We start from the raw sequence: 13,388 nt of genomic DNA, 5'->3' as shown, positions 1-13,388 counted from the left end.
CAAAAAGAGCAGGGGGTCATTAATCTGCTCACTTTCAGGATCAAGTGCGAAATTCTTCTGGAGCACTTAATGAAAATAATTAGCACGCAGCCTTTCTTTAGCATATACAGCGCACACGAGTGCCCGTACAGGCAGCATTTCCAAAATAAGCCGAGCCCTGGGTTAAAGTGCACGTGCCGTGGCCTGATGGAATAAGAAGGCAGACATTTTGGTGTGTGACTTTTTGATGTTTTCACTTTAAAAAAAGAGCACCCAGCCCAGGCCAGAGCCCAGATGGGAGCCTGTTCGGCTGCTTAGGCCTGTGCGCGGTAGCTCGGCAACCGGTACCTTTGTCAAAATTCCGTCCTCCCGGTGGTTCTTCTGCAGGATGTGCTGAAGGGCCAGCTGGATCTTCTGCTGCAGCTTCTCCACCTTGACCTTCTCCTGAAGCCAGGAGCGATCTGGGGAAGGAAGGGACAGGAGAGGTTAACAAAAATCACAGAAGCAACTTCAACCAAGAAAACCAGGGCCAGGAACACTGCTTTTAATATCCTTCCAAAAAGTAGCAAATATCTATTAACACAATCACACACCGTTATACTGTATGTCAAATGCAGTTTAAGAAAATACTGCTAAATACCAGTGCTGTTATGTGTTCAGGGAAGCAAACAGAATGTGTTACAGTGCATTTACAGAAGGTATTTCAGGGATTTGAGCCATTGTGATCACGGAAGCATGGATGAACGAACAGGGCTACGGAACAATATCTCGTTTGTGGCCATAATTCTTTGTGTGATTTCTCTCTGAGTTTTTTTTAACAAACCTTGCTTACCTGCAGACATTAACACAAATGCAGAGAACAAAGCGATTTCGTCTTCAGACAGATGCATAGAGCATAGGTTCTTCCCAAACTCAAAGACCGAGGTGATCAAATCATCACATCCTGCCAGAATGGAGAGAGAAAGAGAGAGAGAGAGAGAATGATCACAACCTGTGACTGGGGATTCACAAAGACTCTGGGATCAGGATAAAGTCACTTGCCCAGGCTCTGAATCACCCTGATTCACAGCACTAAATACACACAAGCACACATACTGTACATGAGATCACTCTCACACACAAACACACACACACACACACGAGGTGGCGTGCATGAACCCACAGTGGATAAACACTCACCTAATGATTTGAAGACATCTGGCCCTGCATACTTGCTGTCGAAATAGACTGTGTTGTTCTGAGAGTCGTAGGCACGACACATTCTCACGAACACGACCTCCAAAGAACCTGCAGAATACACCACATCACACACATAACATTGCTCATCATTAGCACGTTCTCATAGACAGCTTTGATACCCCTCTCCCCTGTCTCCATATTGGGATGGCCCCTCGGCCCCCCCCCACCCACCCACCAACCCACGTCAAGGCTGCTGAACCAGCGTACCTGCTTTCAGAAGCACGATCTGATCATTCTGACACAGCTCCATGAAGCCATCGATGCGCTTGGCGAACTCCACCACGTACTGGATGGCCTCAGTGATTTTGATGGCACACAGCTGCCACATGACTTCCCGGGGCTGGAACAGAAATGGAATTCACAACGTCTGGTTACTGAGCTGCTGGTGTAGCGGAGGCCCGAGACTAGTCCTGGACTAATGAGCGCCCCCTGGCTGTGGAGGGTGACCACGCAGTACCTTGTTCTGGTAGTTTTCCACCTCCTCCTGCAGGAAGGCCTGCCAGGTCATCTGCTGGAGCTCCTCCCGCAGGTACTGACACGTCTCCATGTGGGACTTGGAGATGTTCTGGGCCAGATGTTCTGCGAAAACAACAGCAGTAGAAAGCAATTATATCCAGCCCAATCACTACGAGAATGTGGGCAGTTCATAACGGGACTGTCCTGTTACATTCTGTTCATTTCCAAAGCCTTCAATGAGGAAAAAGAATCAGTGTGTGCGTGCTTGTGTGTGGGTGTGTGCGTAGATGTATGTCCGCATGTGTGAGTGTGTGTGTGTGTGTGTGTGTTTGTGCATATGTGTGTGTGTGTGTGTGTGTGTGGAGCCAGCCTGATTCAAACTGAATGAATAAAATAGAGAGGGGATGGGTGGAGCGATGACAAAATATAATTCACAGAAAAATGCATGAAACGTACAGAAAAAAAAACAAAAAGAAAAGTATTCCAAAGCACTTGGGAGCCTCAAAAATGATTTCCCCTGGCATGTGCCCTGCTGGATCCTGATTGGCCCTAATTAACGGAAACTAATTACAAAAAATGCGCTCGCTAATGAGTTTGGCAGATGAGTTTTCAAAACTCCTGCTATTTTAAGCCACCTTTTGTCTCAATTGCCCCCTGGTTGTGCTCTTCCCCCACCCACCCTCCAAACCCCCTTTTGCCCCAGCACCCCCTCATCGCCCCCCGATCCCCCACCGGCCCCCGTCGCACCCTCACCTAGCTCTGCCATGGACACGGTGGGGGAGGTGTCCCCGTTGGTGAAGGAGCAGTAGGGGAAGAACCCGGAGCCGGGGGCGAAGTCGCAGATGGGCTCCGGCTTGATGCCGTTGATGTCCAGGCCGGACTGGTCGGGCGAGGGCTGGATGTCCAGGTAGAAGCCGCCCACGGCCGGGTCGGCCTTGGCGCCGTCGGGGGTGTGGCCGTCCATGTAGCCGCCGAGGTCCTCGTGCAGCTCGGTCAGGCCGTTGGCGGACAGGCCGTAGGTGGGCGTGAGAGGCTCCGCCTCCCCCGGCTGCTGCTGGTGGTCGCGCTGCTGCTGCTGCAGCCGGTGCTTCTGCACCTCCGCGTACAGGCTGTCCCTCTGCTTCTTAGACATTCGGCCAAACTTCACCGCTGCAGTACAGAACACACACATGGACACACACACACACACACACAAACACACACACACACAGAGAAACACACACACGCACACACACACACAAACGCACACACACACACGCACACACACACATATGCACGGACACACACACACGCACACACACAAGTGTGAGCAGTTGAAACCTGCTGTACAAGCCCTGGAACAGTCCTTCTCTGAGAACTCCTTGCTCTTTACACATGTGACACCAGCCCCTGTCTGCTAGAGCAGCCTTGCTTAGCCTGAGAACATCCTGCACAGGTTTTGCATAAGATCAGCATCTCCCAGTCTGGCTAAATACATCCTGCTTCAGCATCTGTGTTAGATCAGCACCTCCCAGGGGTGCAGAAAGAAAGACTGACTTCAGAGTCAAAAATATAACACATTAAAAATGCATAATCCTAAATATTTGAAATATATTTTCAGTATTCTGCATATCAACATACTACATTGCACATATAGAAAATAAATTACATTCTAAAATGACATGGCACTATTTGAAAAATAATAGCAACACTATCTTGAAAAAGACCCTTTTTTTAAATTCATGAAATACCTGACACAGACAGTTATAAACCATAAATTAGCTGGTCTTCCTCAGAATAAAATAACAAACGCACTTCCAAAAGACAAGCAGTCCAGCAGTTAAAAGGGTGTGTTCTGATTAAAGTCAGTCAGTGATTTGTAGTATTGAAAATAAATGTATTTTAAATATGGCTCCTATTTTGTTCTATGATTTGAACATGAAGCTACCTACATAACCTCCCTCCATTTTGAGGATGGAGTGAACACAAAATGTAAAAAAAAAACAGGGTAGCCTGATAAAAAAATTGGGATTTAAAGAGGTGAATTATCCCAAGAAGTATTTATGTCCCTAGGTCAGGGGGGCTGCAGAAAGTAATCTCAACAATGGCTGTTTTGTACAGCGGCTCCATAGTTCTTAAATGTATCCCTATGAATGAAAATATGAAAATCCAGTCCTAATATTGAATCGACCAATTTTAAGATAATTCTACTTATTCTGGGGAGCTGCATTCGCTGTTCCTGTCTGAATGAGTGAAAATACGTATGGTCTACGTACACTGCCGACAAAAAAAAGGTAGCTTACAATCAGACGTGAAACAGAAGCGCGACTCCCTGCGTTATGTCTGATGTAAAACAGGCTAAATCCTGCACTCCCGAGTTACCAATTATAGCGGCAATCTCTCCCTCCCCTGCAGCAGCAGAGGCCGCACGGCGCGTGACGCAGCCAGTCTGAGGAGGGAGAGGAGGCGGAGCCTCGCGGACGGGCCGCTGTGGGCGGAGTGCAGTTACAAGGAGTCACCTTGCCTGTCCTGATTGTGTGAGCGAGCGTCTGAGACTCGGAAGGGCTGGCCTGGTTACAGCCCCGCGCTGAGCTCGCACAACCCTGTTCAGGCTGCGTTTATCCCCCCCCCCACCCCCCCGGCATCAAGGATGCACATAAGATGCTAACACTTTGCGTATTACTTTGAATATAACACACAACATGAAATCTGAAACAACTGCACACATAACTATACAAATACACAAGTTCACTGCAAATCAACCTAAAGTAATAGCTCGTTAACTAGCTGGCTAGTCAGCTAGTTACTGCATTCAGATTACCAAACGGACAGCTGTAGAGGAAGTGAGATCTCTTTACGATTTGGAATCTAACGAAAGATTGTCCCATGTATGTATGTAAGGTACACAGTACTGTAAAGAGTGCTCCAAGCTTCCATCAGCATGCTAAAATAGCACATGCTACAGAACAGCCTGAAAAAGCCCCATGCGACAGCTACTGTATACACTCTCACCATAACTTGTTGGAACCATACTTCCATCACTGTTACTGAATTACATTTAATCCCCACATTGGGTAAGAGTTGCCTGCTGTCTACAGGCCACCTTGAGAACGTTATAGCTGGCAAACAAGTGAACTACGCAAAGGAATAGCCACGCCCCCACTCCCTGGTACGTACCGTCCCGGGACATGCCCACCGCCAGGCACTTCTGTAGCCGGCAGTGCTGGCAGCGGTTGCGGCTGGTTCGGTCGATCAGGCAGTTCTTCTGACGGGGGCAGGAGTACGCAGCATTGCTCTGCTGGCTTCTCCTGAAGAAGCCCTGGAGGAAGAGACACAGTGGACACTAGTGTCTCACACTTCACAATAAGAGTACATTACACACCACAATAAGAGCACGCTACACACCTCACAAACTTCATAATAAGGGTGCACAAAGCACCTCTCACATTTCACAATAACAGTACACTACAAACCTCTCACACTTCACAATAAGAGTACATTACACACCACAACAAAAGCACGCTACACACCTCACAAACTTCATAATAAGGGTGCACAAAGCACCTCTCACATTTCACAATAACAGTACACTACAAACCCCTCACACTTCACATAAGAGTACACTACACACCACAACAAGGCCACACTATACACCTCTCACATTATATAATATAAGAGTACACAACACACCTCACAGACGACAACACATAAGAGCACACTACACACCTCTCACGCAAAGTGCACCACAGAGTTATGTTGCAAATGGTTTCCACTGTAAGTGAAGTGTGTTTGTGCTCATTTGGATAATAACAGAGGGGATGGTTTCTTAGAGGTCAATGGGTCAACTGGACTGGAATGTCCTTATTGCTCCACGATAAGTTAGCTAGTTTTTCAGATACTTGACAAAAATGCATGAGGGAGATTAAGACATTTCTTACATATATTTTCCAGAAACCACTATTATAGATACTGTACTTCTCTTTTATGTGGATTAATTCATGATCCATACACTGTGGTACTCAACTGTTTCCTAGCAACATCTGATTCAGGTGCTGATATAGGTAGACTCATAAATGCACCAATAACCTTGCCTGAGATCGAATGGTTTCTTGATGCTGTCATCAATCTACAATATATTTCTATCCGTCTTGCTAGATAACTACCTTCAGTAGCTGGCTATTTAATCTCCAGCAACCCATAGCACTGATCTGTCAGATGGGGACATTTTATCTGAAATTACACTGAAATAAAAAGAAGAAATCGGGCGCATCGATAGTTGGGGTCAACGTGGCCAAAACGGACTCTAAGTACTACAAAGAGAGTTGTAGGTGAGAACGGAAATATTGATAATAATCACGCCACTAGATGACTTTTGTCAACTTTCTACAACAACTGGCTTCATATTGTAACTTTTCCAATTGCTCTTGGTTTGCTTGCAACAGAAACCGTCGTAATAGCATACAGGTATTATACAGAACACAGACACCCTTTGATCTAGGCTCTAGGTGTGTCAATTGGTCCTTTCCCTACTTAACAGCAGTGGACTGGAGGAAATCCACTGGATGTGGATGAGACTATACTTTTTTTGCAAACAATGAAATGGAGAAATGCATGGAGAATAAATGACGTCTACATGTACAGTATATCGCTTCAGGAAATGTGTCAAGTTTGGTGCCTTCTTCAAATGGTTTGTTTCCATGTGAACCTCAATTACATTCACATTATACAAATATCTGATGGACTAAAATCACAAATTCACTGAGAGAAGCTCCAAACAGTCAGACTAAGCTTTTCAACCGATCTTGGTTTAATTGTTTTAATTTGCATTCTGGTGCTATTATGTAGCCGTATAAGGATTTCCACATAACTCCAAACGAACCAAACCACGCTTCTGTTTGAATAAAACAGCCGAACGAACTCGGTGTGAAAGCGTCTCACGCAGCTTGGTCACAGAACTGCTTGAGGACTGCACACCCATTTGATGCTCCATCTCTTGACAATTTCCTACTTAATGAATTGATTCCAGCGCATCAGTTACATACCCCATTCCACCGCTCGATACACATATGTCTTAATTAGTTGCTCGATGGCTGTATAATTACAAGAAAACAGCTGACAGCTGCCAAGCCGCTATCTAATGGAAGCCATTATGGTAGTGGGGTGTAAACACTGTTGACAAGAAGGACTTTTTCATAATGCTGTGATTTATGGTCCAAACTCGTGTAGGCCTAACTTGCACAAATCATTAAATGATTCTGTGCCTGATGTATAATGAGCAATCATGAAAGCTACATTTCAGCAGTTTATTCAACAGCTTGTTTTCGTTTCAGCCCTCATTCTGCGTGAGAGAAAGAGCACAGTGACACTGCAAGAGAGACCTTGTCTCTCGCACTAGCTGAACGAAGGCACCACGTCCGCTTTCAGAATGCTAATTCAGCAGGTGACTAAAAGAGAATGCAAAAACAAAAAAGAGTTTCTTCCCTGAATAGGTATTGAAATCCTTCAAAACATGCATGCAGATCAGACCATGTAACTTCCGCTACTAGAGAAAACAGTTTATTTTACGAAATGAGGAGTTACAATCCTTAGGTGTAATTTATCCAGAAATGTCCTCAATCACGCAAACAATTGTGACAGCATTGCACTCAAAGCTTAAAAATCAAACTCTGGCTGCAAAAAGACTTTTGTCCAGTGAATGACTCAGTGCTGTGTCATCCTTATGTATTTGACCAGTGTGACAAACATTTGCTATTCCCTTCGGTTGCTTTGAAGCTCTGAATGTTTTTTTTTTCATTTTTTTTTCAGAACCGAAGATGAAAATTACAAAGAGCTTTCAAAGCTTTTTCAAAAACAAGCAGTCAAGAAAACAACGAGAGTCTCAGAGCAGTGTCAACTGGAGAGGAAGAGACATTTCGCTGACATTCTGACGGCGCTCACCTTGCATCCTTCGCACGTAATCACGCCGTAATGGATTCCGGATGATTTATCGCCACAGATTTTGCAGGGAATAATTTCGATTTGAGCTGGTGAGAGAAAAAGGGACAGAGAAAAGTGTCAGAATCTCGCAGTCACCTGTCGCATCAAAGACCTTCAAACACAGTTCGAACTGATGTGTGAGACGATGATTCATAAACAACCAGAGACTTCATTTCTTGGTGACTACTGCTAAAAGGAATAAGATAAAAAACAATTGAGTTGGATTTACTGGGTACTGGCACTTTATCATTAACTGGCCTATATTCGTAGCATCAGCACCCAAAGGCTTAGCTTTTTCAGTTGTTTTTTAAGTGCATTTTAAGTTCCAGCAGGTCAGACAACGGCACGTTTGCTTTTTAATTTTTGAAAATACATCCTTATTTTTAATCCAGTTTTTAGAACCGTCCAAATATCAACGCAGGATGATCATGCTTTATCAATGCATGATGAAGTATGCAGTATGCTAGTATGCTTCAGACCGAATCCCTCCCCCACCAGAGAATGGCCAATTATTTGCTGCCAGTAAGCCAGTAAGAGTGTGGCACAGTCAAGATGACCTGGTGATTAGTCACAGCAGGCTGTCATTCATATTTTTGAGCGCGTTTTTAATGGTCCCTCTTCTGTCCATCTAAAGAGCTCTTTCTCAGTGCAGTGACATGTCACCTGACCGCCCCATAAATAGCTAAATGTCGGCTGATCACCATTGAACGTGCAGCTGCAGTATGCCATGTTCCTCTACTAAAAATGTTTTTCAGATGTCGAATGCATGGGTACAAAATACGAAATCAGGAGTCAATCAAATATATCGCACATTGATATCAAGGACTTATGATGGAAACACCCTCTATCCTGAGATTCTATGCATTACATTTTGGGAATTCAGATCACAATTTCTTTACTGATATCAAGCAATGGACACCTGTTTATATACATATAAAATATATATAATAGTGTTTCTTGACTTGAATAATGGTCATAGCCAGGTATATGGATACACCCAGGGAAGAGCAACAACTAGAGTGACTTGAATTGTCAAAGTCGGTTTTCCAAGTGACATTTTCATAAATTGCCAAAAATGAAATCTGTAAGCAAACTATCACAATCAGGATCACCACAGAACCATGAAAAAAAAGTGAAATTCACTCATGCCATTGAGTGTCTTTGTGACAGCCTTATCAAAGAGAAGAATTCCACACATTCAAAAAGCCACTTTATACTTGCGACAGTGACCATAGAGCATGCCCTTCATCTTTGCGGTATCCTTTTCATAGATACAAATTAAGATGTCTACATTCTTCTTGCCCTTTGAAAAACCGGTATAAGCTAACGTTTCATATGAATAGCAACCACAGAGACGTTAAAACAGAAGGCACAGGTGTCTCTATCTAACGACTGTGAGAATTTAACCATTTGTGGGTCAGCAGAACTGAACTGAACTTAAATGTAGCTACATCTGCTGTATCACAGTTAACATTTTGGTATTAAATCATGGGATTTCCAAACTACAGTCTCTATGACTCATTGACAGTATACAAAATATAACTTTTTTTGGCATGGGGGCATGAATAGGCACTGCAAATTAAATCTAGCCACAGGCACTAAAGCAGCCAAAAGCTTGATATGGCTGCATTTTTTGACTTGGGAAATGTGCACTGAACTGACCAGTCAATCTTGCTCATTAACTGCCTATCTTACTCGCTAAGCAGTGACAACATTTAAATATTTTTGCCAATAAAGGACCAGTTTAAGTCTTTTCTTTCAGAAGTATGCAATATTATTATCATCGTTCTCTCAATTAAAGAAAACAAACAAAAAAATGTACTGTACAAGCCAGGATGCCAAGATTTTCTAACTTGCCAGTTGTCTGGGGACAAACATGTTTTATTTTATTTTGATGGTGGTCTCTTTCAAGAGGGACACAGATTTATTTCCTAATTTGAAATGCCACAAACCTTCCTGTTGTTTGTTAATTTAACTGTCAGCTATTTATTTTCTCTTCTTGAATATAAGTGGTTCTATCCTATTGAGATGATATTTCTCAGCTAGAAACATTCAAGGGGAAGCTACAACCTAACTAGTACAGAAACATAGTAACACGTTTTATTGTTATAAGACATACTTTATTGTACCCCATGGGTTAATTTCCCCTCTGCATTTAATGCATGATAGCTACTTAGGAGCAGTAGGGCAGTCACATGTCCTCCAGGTTTTCATAAAACCCATGTGCATTGTATTTAAGATAAGTGTTAAAATAACACTTGCATTACCCTGCTACTGTTAAGGAAAAACACATTTAAGCTAGAATGAATTTGAAAAGCTGAGCCTTCACAGTCAGCGAACAGCACATTGTCCCTTTTTGGTAACTCAAATAACAATACCCATAACCACTACAATTCCCCATTACGTTGGGGGAAAGCGCGTTGACGCCAAAAGGGCTTCCAGTAGAGGAGTTCAATCAAACCAAATAAACCACTGTGAAAGGGCTTTCATCGAGGGGAAAACCTTGAGTAAATGTCAAACCTTCAACTTGTCAAATCTTTCAATCACCCTTCCTCCCCAACAGAAATGCCCCTGTCCAGAGTCATGAAAAGATAAAATAAATGAATAAAACTTTAGATAGCAAAAAAGAGCAAAAGTTCTCCAATCATGGCTGTTCTGGCCTGTGGCACATCAGGCCAGTGTGTTTGTCTTGTACAGATGAATGTCCAAGCAGGCCTTCCGGCTTAGAGCTGCTCAGAAAAGCCTGGTAATGCATGGACCCAGAGACATGCCACAGAGAGGCAGTCATGGACCCAGACAGGATCCCCAGAATATCAGGGAAAATCCCACTGGATGGGCTAAGCTATGTTTGCTCACGGCAGTGCGCTGCATCAATGTTTTAAAATTTCATTCCATCGTTTTGCTTTTGAACACTGCACAATCTTGTGAGAAGCTGAGGAAGTAATTGTCTCGGATTTGATCATCATTTGTGTTCAATTTCAGTTAAAAATAAACAAAAATCTCTTCACGGTTAGTGAGTTAATGTGGGTGATAGCTGAACTTGCTAACCTGTGGAAAAAAAATAACTCTAATTGGCATTATTGCAAGTCATTGTTGAGGAATAAAGTAGATAGAACCAAAGCATTTAACGAAGATCCACTAAAGCCACTAAACAGAAGCCTTTGTTGTAGTAACTAATGACTGCAGTGTACTGAACGTCCATGGTGCTGTAGCTTTGTATTGCTTGAGCACACTTCAGTTGAATGAAATTTGCTTCAAACAACCTCTGTCCCTGGGCTTCAACCAAACCACAAGGCTGCTGTGGGGTCATTTGGCTAATGCTGTTCTCCCTCAGGCGAGCCTACGGGCTGTCCTTTGTACCAAATGGCTGAGCCGCTAAGTTAATACCGGGAGCTTTGTGATTCACCGTGTTACACTGGTCCCAGGCATTCAGAAACACCGGCCAGCTGCGTTTGCAGCGATAGTCACCGAAATCCACCACGCAAATGCTGCATTAGCCTACATTTCATTTAGCGAATGCGGCAGAGACTGACGCCCGCTGCATTACTGTCCATTACACGCCGCAGTCTCCCACCGTTCTGTCGAATGGCTTAAGCATGTTGTTATGAATGTAAAACCGCCACTAATAAGAGGAATCCCTCACACTTGGGCAAATTCTCTTGTGTAATATTAGGCTGGTGTAACTTGTCAGAGGGGATTTCGGCGGGAATACTGAAATGGGCAGAAAAGTCACTCTCAGATGATCTCTGAGATTAGCGCCATTTCGCTGCGTGCCTCTGTGCGGCTGGAATTCGCCTCGGAGTATTAGGGCTGCGCTGTTGTGTTTTTACTTCTTCGCTTCCCCTGTATGAATATTAACGGGGCATTGTATTTGTACTCCCCTAGCATTTTCAGCTTCATTACTTACATAATTTGTTCTGACATGCACTCACAACAGCTTGAGCGCGCTGTAATTACGGCTGGCTGCGGCCTAGCGGCGGGGGCTGCCAGCGCGGGGGCTGCCCAGCAGGTGGCAGTGTAGAGCTGCGGCTGACTCCTCGCGGCGCTGCTCGTGGGGGCCACATGCCGGCCTGCTCTAGTCTCCAGGCCGTTTATTAAATCTCTTTCCCTTTTTTCCCCCTGTGAACATGTCTCTCTATGAGGCACCTATCCCCTCCAAGCCAGATCTGGCTGCATGCCCACTCAGAACTTACAGGCTAGGCCCCGTACAGTGAAGAGGGAAAGAGAGGAGATGAATGACTGTGGACAGACCAGTCAAAAGGTGCTATTCCGCTAGACAAAATCATTGAATTGTAAAAGCCGCAAGCAAGACCCTTATTACAAAGGAGCCTTTTAGTTTTATTTCTGTGAATTTGTGATAAAATGATGGATCTATCTTTATCACCATGATGTTTGAAGAGAAACTTTTATGTAAAGAAGGGGCATATGGAAGAGACATTACAGATATCAAAGCAAACATAAGATCAGAGATTGAATTTATACGGTTTGAATCTCATTTTTTTAATCTCATGAGATGAGTTGCATTCATGTAAAGGTTGGATTTTACTAAATACATAAAGTTGTCTATAAAAATCTATATTAGACGACGCCAACAAAGAATAACTGGACTGGGGGGCCATCTTGTGAGCTGCACAGGTTCAGGTTACAGAGAGAGGGTTCAGAACTCTCAAAACTGACATCGCCTGAGAGAGAAAGCCTCATGCTTAAATGCTGTGGATCAGCAAGCCAATGTTTATTTACCTAAGCAATTATCTGCTATGCCTCCTCTCTGAAGGAGAGCCTTGACTTGCACTTGACCTTTCTAAAGATGCTGACCACAATTTGCCCAGTCTTATTCTTCGGAAAAAAAGTTTAAGTTTTTTTTGTTTACCACTTCAAAGATGCGCAGATTCAGAAGAGCAGCTCCACCGCTGTGCCTTTCATCAGATTTTCCTACCCCGCCATGTTCCAGCCTGGTCCCCACTTATGCATCAGATCAAAGCCTGTGTCATAGACCTTGCTGCAGCACCGAGGCGAGCTTTATTTCAGTGTGAGGGAGTTCGCAGAATATTGCACAAATACGCAGAAGCAAAAAAGGGAGGACGGCAGCAACTTGCTGCTCAAGCCATCCGAAAGTTTCCAGCTCTGTCTCTAGCATCGTCGACAGGCCGACCTTACGTCCGATAGGGTCAGGACCAACACCTGGCACTGACATGGTTTTGCTCTGTCACCTGACAACCAGTGAAGGCAGATGACAGAATATGCTGGCTGCTACCTGTTTTGGGATGCACGGAACGCAGGAAGCTGAGAACATTTTCACCGATGCTCGCATTCTCTGCATCGCACGGATCATGTGACTGGTTCCCGAAGCATGAGCTTCACTACTACGGCAGCACACAAAACAAGGTTTGCCTTACGCCCCGAAAACCTTTCAACTTTCTGTTAAAACCAGAAAACAAATGGCACAAATTAGCCATGCTTAAAGCCCACCAAGACCTTGCCAGGGCCTACTGTGTGCTTATCACACCCCCCCCCCCCCTTCCCCGACTCCACAACCACCACTTCTCGCTGACATCAGCATCACAAGAAGAGTCTTCTTAGAGCGAGCGTTTATTCTGTCACCACTTAAAAGCGCCAGCCGTTAATTTGTACCCAGAGAGCATCATTTGGAGAGGATTCAAAGTGCAATGTTGACATAATGCAAGGGTATGAAGTCGACTAAAATTCTGCTGTGACTTCTGAAAGCTACTCTAATCAGCTCCTTGTTGGAAAGATAGCTG

General features: G+C 44.2%; 1 protein-coding gene across 2 annotated transcripts in view; it reads right to left on the bottom strand.

Moving 5' to 3' along the window:
* The window catches only part of LOC135255516 (nuclear receptor ROR-alpha A), a 215,793-nt gene that overhangs the window by 8,396 nt on the left and 194,009 nt on the right, over positions 1 to 13,388 (bottom strand). For both annotated transcript variants that reach the window (XM_064336797.1, XM_064336798.1), the window contains 8 exons: positions 7,591 to 7,676; positions 4,831 to 4,972; positions 2,428 to 2,823; positions 1,676 to 1,797; positions 1,426 to 1,558; positions 1,159 to 1,266; positions 812 to 922; positions 328 to 440 (listed from right to left, as the gene is read on the bottom strand). In XM_064336797.1, coding sequence (XP_064192867.1) covers positions 328 to 440; positions 812 to 922; positions 1,159 to 1,266; positions 1,426 to 1,558; positions 1,676 to 1,797; positions 2,428 to 2,823; positions 4,831 to 4,972; positions 7,591 to 7,676 — 1,211 coding nt within the window. The remainder of the gene's footprint in view (positions 1 to 327; positions 441 to 811; positions 923 to 1,158; positions 1,267 to 1,425; positions 1,559 to 1,675; positions 1,798 to 2,427; positions 2,824 to 4,830; positions 4,973 to 7,590; positions 7,677 to 13,388) is intronic.

Source organism: Anguilla rostrata, chromosome 5 (assembly GCF_018555375.3).
Source record: "Anguilla rostrata isolate EN2019 chromosome 5, ASM1855537v3, whole genome shotgun sequence".
NCBI lineage: Eukaryota > Metazoa > Chordata > Actinopteri > Anguilliformes > Anguillidae > Anguilla > Anguilla rostrata.
The sequence above is the reverse complement of the archived record's forward strand: the minus strand, read 5'-3'. Positions and strand labels throughout refer to the sequence as shown.